General features: G+C 59.3%; 1 protein-coding gene across 1 annotated transcript in view; it reads left to right on the forward strand.

The window, feature by feature from the left end:
* Positions 1 to 7,477, forward strand: part of LOC116838586 (major facilitator superfamily domain-containing protein 8-like) — a 27,330-nt gene that overhangs the window by 13,579 nt on the left and 6,274 nt on the right. Inside the window, exons 5-10 of the mRNA XM_032803907.2 lie at positions 711 to 790; positions 913 to 1,225; positions 3,468 to 3,541; positions 4,105 to 4,188; positions 5,374 to 5,503; positions 6,108 to 6,230. Of these exons, the coding sequence (XP_032659798.1) occupies positions 711 to 790; positions 913 to 1,225; positions 3,468 to 3,541; positions 4,105 to 4,188; positions 5,374 to 5,503; positions 6,108 to 6,230 (804 nt within the window). The remainder of the gene's footprint in view (positions 1 to 710; positions 791 to 912; positions 1,226 to 3,467; positions 3,542 to 4,104; positions 4,189 to 5,373; positions 5,504 to 6,107; positions 6,231 to 7,477) is intronic.

Here is a 7,477-nt window from a genome sequence, read left to right on the forward strand (position 1 = left end):
CAGTTGGCACCTTTGCAGAGGAGGGGCCCAGGCCATCAGTTGCTAGGATACAGAGTGCCAGGCATTAGGTGCACTGGCCCTTTGCTCTGCCAGATACTTAAGAACTGCCTAGGGGACACTGAGGCACCAACACAGTATTCAGAGCAAACATTAGGAACAGTCCCAGTTCGTCACAGTGGGCCTGAGCCATGAGCTGGGGTTCTGCTGTCCAGACACAGTCTGTGTTCAGGAGGCGCCTGCCCCACGCACCAGACTTTTGTCCCAGTGTTACCTGCTTGGCTGTGGAGAGGGGCCACTGCAGGGAGCTGGCTCAGCTCTGGCTACCCTGTGCCCGTTAAAGCCTGCTGTGGTAACTAAGGGTGGACGCTGTGGTAACTAAGGGTGGATGCCACGGAGGCTGGTGTTTCTCAGGTTGGGAAGGATACTGGGCCAGGCCATGACCGTGCAGTGCCAGACCATGGTGATGTTGCCTCTCTGGGCCCGGGGGGGCATGTGACAAAGGATCTTCAGTTCCCGAGGCTGTTGCCAGAGGCAGTGAGTGGCGGTGGCTTTCAGAGCCTGGTGAGGGTGTGAGAGGCCCATCATCTCCTTGATGGTGCCCGTTCTTGCCCCTCTTGCCGCAGAGGGAGGTGGATGGTGGCAGTGAGGGGCATGCCAGTCCCACCGTCCTCCCAGTGCCCGCGTCTGACCCGCCGTCTCTTTGTGCTCAGGACCCGCCTGTAACCTCTTCCTGCGGCTCTGCAACTTCCGGCTGGGGCCCTTTGAGGTCAACAAGTTCACCTCCCCGGGGGTGAGTACTCCCCGGGCGTTACTCGCAGCCGGTGAGAGCTGGCCGTGTGAGTCGGCCCTGAGTTCCCCGGGTGTGGGGTGGGCTGCGGTTCCAGGCTTTCAGGTGTGTGTCTGTCTGTGCAGCTCTTCATGTGCCTGCTCTGGATCCTGCTCCAGTTTGTGGTGGCGGCGATGTACTACGACCTGCAGCCCGTGCCCCACCCACAGCGAGCGGCACTGGCAGTGCAGGAGGAGGAGGAGCGGGAGCCCTTGGTGCAGCACGACAGTGGCCAGGAGGAGCCCGCTGAGCACCGGAGCTATGGTGGCACCATCCAGGGGGTGCCCGCTGAGCCCCCCATGGGGGACGAGTCCCGCTACGTGCCCAACGGGCACCTGGCTGAGGAGGAGGGCGGAGTAAAGGAGAAGAGCCCGTTTCAGAACTTCAGCGCCATGCGAGGTGAGTGTCCCTGCAGCCCAGCATTTTGGGGGGGATCCAGCTTTGGGCCCTAGAGGCAGGCAGCCTGGCATGCCCACATTTTGATCAGTACTGTGCTGGGCAGTACGTGGGTGGGTGGGGGGGGCGGATTTGTCACGGGCTTCAGTCCAACCAGGATCCTACCCTTGCGGGAGTCTGGCAGAGCTGGAGTCGAACCCACGCCACCTACAGCCTAGTCCCAAGGCCAGCCGTGTGCTCTGTAATCAGGGGGTCTGAGCTTCTAGGGCAGCGGTCCCCAACCTTTTTCGTCTGGCAGGTGCCAGACAACGAGCCACCGAGGACCGTGCCTGGCGGACGAGCATCTGCTGAAATGCTACTGAGAAGCGTCAACATCAATAGGTGTCCCCGCCGCCAAGCAGCATCATCCAGAGGTGTCACCACCGAAAATCAGCAGTATTTGGGTGGCGAAGCCTCTGGATGATGATGCTTCTTGGCGGCATTTTGGCGGATGCTCGTCCACTGGACAGTATGCTGGCGCACTTAGGTGTCCGGCAGGCACCATGACATCTGCGGGCACTGTGCTGGGGACCACTGTTGTAGGGGAAAGAATAAACCCTCCGTGTCCCATTGCACCAGCCTGGCAGCTGCATAAACCCACAAGCTGTGGACAAAGGATCGTGACGCTGTGGGGCTGTCACTGGTGGGTCTCCCGCTGCTCTGGACAGCTACGTGGGAATGGACGGTGAGCTGCTTGGGTGCTGAGTGGCGACAGGGCCTGTGGGCACTGTGGGGCCTTCATGCTTGCCCCAGGGTCCTATGCCCTGTGCCAGAGCAAGCAGATGGGTCAGCCCCAAGTGTTACTGACTTGTCAACCTGGACCCAGCGTCCCACGAGCACCCTGGTGTGCAGGGAGCAGACCTGGGCACAGAGCGGGGAGTGCAGGCCCAGCTGTAGGAGACCCTGATGGTCCCTTCCCTTCTCTGGGCACTGAGCCTTTGCCCCCTCCTCCAGGGCTGTTATCCCTGGGTTGCAGTAGGGGAAACTGAGGCCCAGAGAGGGGAAAGAAGTGGCCCAAGGTCAGCCAGCAAGCCATGGTGTGAGCCGGCAGGACGGGGCTGTGGAAGGGTTGGCATGAGAGGGAGTTGGGTGCTATGTCTGCCTGGTGGGAAAAGAGGCCTGGGCTCTCCAGCTGGTGCTCCAGAAAGGCTGGGCTCTGGGGGCCAGTGGACAGTGGAGGAGGGCAGCGCCCCTGTCATGGAGTCCCAGGGCGATGCTCTGGAACTGCTCCCCACAAAGCCAGCCAGGACTTTAGGGAGCCTCCTCTCCCTTGGAGCAGACTGTCTTCAGGACAAGAAGCTCACACGGCCTTGGAGCATTCAGCATATGCCCCTCCATGCGCTTCCCACAGCGATTCCACCCAGGCGGGGTCCTGGGGAAGCCAGAGGGTCCTGCACCCCCACTCCGCAGTCAGACGTGACTCTCAGCCAGCCAGTAAAACAGAGGTTTATTGGATGACAGAAACATGGGCTAAAACAGAGCTTGTAGGTACAGAGAATGGGGCCCCTCAGCCGGGTTCATTCTGTGGCCCAGCGAGGCAGACACCCCCATCTGCCCTCAATTCCTGTCCCCAGCCAGCCCCAAACTGCAACCCCCTCCAGCCCCTCCTTTCTGGCCTTTGTCTCTTTCCCAGGCCAGGAGGTCACCTGATCTCTTTGTTCACCTTTAGCCATCCCCTTGCAGGGGGGAAGGGCCCTGGCTATTTGTTGCCAGGAGACAGAGTGTCGGCCATTTATGCAAGCTGGAGACTTAAAAGTGCATAGGGGAAACTGAGGCACTCACACAGTATTCAGAGGAAACATTAAGAACAGTCCCACTTGTCACAGCCTCCTCTTGCTCACACCCATGTACATTGGGAGCCAATGAGTGAAGAAACTGGCATGCAGGAGAGTGCGGGTCTGCTGCGGATGGAGTTCAGGGCCAGAAAAGGATCAGACTGTCCCGGCTGGCTTCTTTGCCCAGCGTGTCTGGTTACAGCAGCATCGCGTTCCCCACCCTGAGGAGTGTCCAGCACTTTGCTTGTGTCACGCCCACCCCCCCTTTGCTGTTGCCTGGTTGGCCCACTGACCTGTTCCACTGGGTATTGCCTCTCCCACCTCCACCTCCCATGGGAGACAGGGCGGGGTGGCCGCTCTCCTTCCCTGTGGGCCTGGCCGCTCTCCTTCCAGCGCCGCAGCCCCGTGACATCCCCGTGGTGTCGTTGCAGAGTACCTGCGGGAGGAAGTGGTGGTTCTGCTCACTGCCCAGTTCATCACCCTCTTCAACCAAACAGCCCTGGAGGTGAGTGCCTGGGGGCTTGCTGGGCAGGTCACTCTGTTCCACTCCCACCGAGATTGGGGGGCGGGGGTTCTTCTCCATGTTGGCGGTCGGGGCTACAGCTCCTCTCACAACCAGACTGGGTCCAGGGAACGTCTCCTGTCCAGCCCTTCCCAGGTTCTGGATATGTGTATGGGGGTGAGGGGGACAGGGGATCTCCTCTCCCCTCCATGTGGTGCTCTGGCCTTTCCCAGATCCCTGGTTGGGTTCACCTTTCACCTGTGCCTGGCGCCCAGAGAGTGGACATCTCTCCCCAGGCCAAGGTCTCCTTGCGAAGCCCAGAATTTGGGTGAAGGTTGGCATGACCCAGGCCTACCTCCATCTCAAGGAAGATAAGTGGGAGCAGAGACCCAACGCACTGGTCAGGAGAGCCCTCCCACTGGGGCAGGGCAGGAGAAGGGCACCTTGTGGGCGAGGGTCTGTACCTGCCCATCCCACACAGAGGGGGCTCCTCACAGCCGTGAATGGAGGGTGAGCAAATGTATGACTCTAGGTTGCTTTCTCTGCCTGTCTGTATCTGTCTCCAGACCATGGTGACTCCCATCACCCAGCGCTACCTGAGCTTCGGGGAGCTCGAGAACAGCATCATGTACTTCCTGTGCGGCATCGAGGTAGGTGAGACCCCAGCCCTGGGGATCTGTAAAGATGGGGGTCCTGGCAGACATGGCCTGGGGCAGGTGACCGGCCCCTATCCCACGGTGCGTGTGAACATGTATGATTCGGACCCTGCTGAGAGCACTCACGCCCTATGAATGTCTGACCCTCTTCCCACTTTCTCAGCACTTGCTCTGGCCTTCCTGGTGGATCCCCCCCGACCCCTTTGGGATCTTTCAGATATTTGCAGGTGCTTCTTGTTCTCTACCCCATGCTTTAGGTGTATGTACAGCCAGATTGGGGGTGGGGTGGCAGGAGGTCTAGGGCAGGCCTAGAGCCACATTTGGTGCCCCCTTGTCCTGTGAGTCATCCCTCCAGCTCCAATCTCCTTTGTCCAGCCCAGGCAGTGAGGGAGGCTAGTGATGCTGGGGTCCCGTCCAGCCAGGCCTCTCCTGCATAGCCCTTAGCTGCAGCCCTGTTCCAGCCCTTCTGGGAGTGTTGGTGCAGATAGGTCTCATGCTCCTCCATCGGCATGGATGGGGCTGAAAGGCCTTTGTCCTGGCCACACCGGCACACTTGCTGTTCCCACGGGTGGGGCTGGCTGTGTGAGTACAGGGAGGGGAGAGTGCCCGTGTAGACAGAACTGATGTGGGATGTCTTCTCTGCCCTTGCTCCAGCAGCATGCGGAGTGGGGCATCCTTGCCAGCCGTCTCCGTTTGCAGCTAGGGCAGGGTGGGCTGCAGGCTGAGGAAACCTTGTGCCCTGCTGGCAGAGAGCCTGTGGCCTGGTCCTGCCAACCTGCACCAGTCTGCATGGCACAGGCCGTTTCCTGGAGTCTGGCTGTGCTGGCTGGCACCTGTACCCGGGCATAGCCTGCCTCTTAGCCAGGGGAAGGGTGAGTGGTGGTGCTGAGGCTGTGAGAGGGGAGGGCAGACTGCAGAGCCCTGGCGAGCAGTGACTCCTGATGAGGGAATGCAGGGCGTGTGCCCGGTGCTGGCTGGCTCTTGGGCGCTGCTAGCCCACAAGAGGCCCTGTGCGGGGCTTGCTCTGCCCTCCTTCCCTTCAGGCCCCCACTCTGGGTCACCTCTCCCCCCCGACTCTGATTGGCTCCTCCAGCAGCAGAAGACCCCTACTTCTGACTGGTCTTTGCACCTAGCCCGGGGGTTGTGGAATAACTCACCTCTCTCCCTCCCCACCCACAGGTGATCTGCGGCTTCTTCCTGGTGCGCTGCCTCAGCAGCCGCCTCCCCGACCGCGTGATCCTGGTGCTTGGGCTGGTCATCTGCAACGTGGCTTGTATCTGGTGCCTGCTCTTCCTGGCACGGCCCCAAGGTAACTGACTTCCCCCTCCCCTCCCGGCTAACCATCCTGCTGGGATCTCCGGTTCCTCTCTTCCTGGGCACTCCCACCTGAGGGGAATCTCTTGGCAAGGGATTGGGTTCGCTGGCTAGGGATGGTTGGGGGCAGGAGCCTGGAATGGCTCTGGAGTGCTCCCTTGGGCTGCGTGGCACCCTGCATGGCTCAGGCTGGCCCAGCAGTGCCCTGAGGTGGCCCAGCAGGGGCTGTGTGGTGGAGAGGAGACCCATTGCCCAGAGTGGTGGCGATGCACAGCAGCTGTGGGCAGTATGGGCACCATGACGGGCCCAGTGCCTTGCTGGTGCTGCAATTCCCCGGCCCCTCTCCCTGCTCAGTGCCCCGGAAAGGGAGCAGTGGGTGCTCTCATGGGCGCCCAGATTCATGCAAGTCTGGTTCTTTGCTGATTAGGAAAGCTAGCAACTGAGCATGGAGCATACTGGGGCCGGGCAGAGCATGCCAGGGGTTTGCCCCTCTACTGGGCAGGAATGAGCATAGGCCCTGATTCGAGTCTGCCAGTGTCTGGGGCTCTTTGCACGCCGGGCCCATCCACCCCCTGCCATGTCTGCTTTGCTGCCCGCAGGAAGCTTTCCCGTCCTGCTGTCCGAGCTGGTGGTCGGCGTGTTCCTGCAGGTGCTGGGGTTGCCTTTTGTGGCTGTTTCCCAGGTCTCGCTCTTCTCCAAGGTCACAGCAGAGAGAACACAAGGTGAGCCTCAGGGAGGGGTCGGTGCCCAGGCTGGGGCATGGCGCCCACTTCCTACCTGCCCTGAGAGAGATCAGTGGCACTCAGACTCCCCTTCAGAGCACAGTTCGCTCTGGGACCAGCTGAGCTGTGCCCAGAATGCAGATGCCTGTCTGCCCCTTCTCGCTCCAAGCCCAGATACCACAATGAAGGACACCCTAGAGATGAGTGTCACAAAACACACATGCAACCTCTGTGCAGTCGGCCTCCTCCCACCCCTCCAGCCTTGTAGGGACACCAGGGTAGCAGCTTGGGGCAGCTGGGATCTTGGATGGTGCTGTTAAGAGCATGGAGCTTCACCTGCACAAGCTGGGCCTGACTCCTCCCTGTCCCTGTTGAAGCTGAGTTTTCCCGGGGCTGAGTCTGGCTCATCTGTCTGGATCTTAGTGTCAGAGCAGGTAGCTCTGTCCCAGGAGGATGCTGTTAAACCGTGGCACCAGGCCCCCTTTCCAACACAGGGGTTTCCATTTCACATGGCTGTGTTGGGTTTCTGATCAAACGCTGATTCCCAGGGTCCAATTTCTATCCCACTTTAGCCTTGCCCACTCCAGCCACTGAGTCCTGCATCCGCTTCATGTTGGCGGAGCTGGCTGGGTCCGTCTCAGCTCAGTGACTGGTTTGCTGGGGTGATCTGAGCCACTCCTGCACCCGTTGAATGGGTTTCAGAGGGGTAGCCGTGTTAGTCTGGATCAGCAAAAACAATGAGGAGTTCTTGTGGCACCTTAGAGACTAACAAATTTATTTGGGATTAAGCTTTTGTGGGCTATAACCCACTTCCTCAGATGCATGGAGTGGAAAATACAGTAGCAGGTATAAATATACAGCACGTGAAATGATGGGAGTTGCCTTACCAAGTGGGGGGTCAGTGCTAATGAGACAAATGAATTAACAGTAAGATACTAAGGGAGGAAAAATCACTTTTGTAGTGGTAATGAGGGTGGCCCATTTCAAACAGTTGAATGGGGACACCCTTCTCCTTGGCAGGCCTCCCTGAATGACTCCTTGAGATCAAAGCTTGTTGGGATCCTGTGACATTATTGTTATAAACTGGGACCATACAGAACATTGTTTGCAACCAAGGTCCTGTAGTGGCACCAAATCCTACGTAAAGGGGGTCATATAAGGTGTCTAAGACCAGGTTACGGGTTACTGGTTATGATTATGCTGTCTGTATCCATATACTTATAACTTCAACTACCAAAAGATACAGA

This window comes from Chelonoidis abingdonii, chromosome 8 (assembly GCF_003597395.2).
Source record: "Chelonoidis abingdonii isolate Lonesome George chromosome 8, CheloAbing_2.0, whole genome shotgun sequence".
NCBI lineage: Eukaryota > Metazoa > Chordata > Testudines > Testudinidae > Chelonoidis > Chelonoidis abingdonii.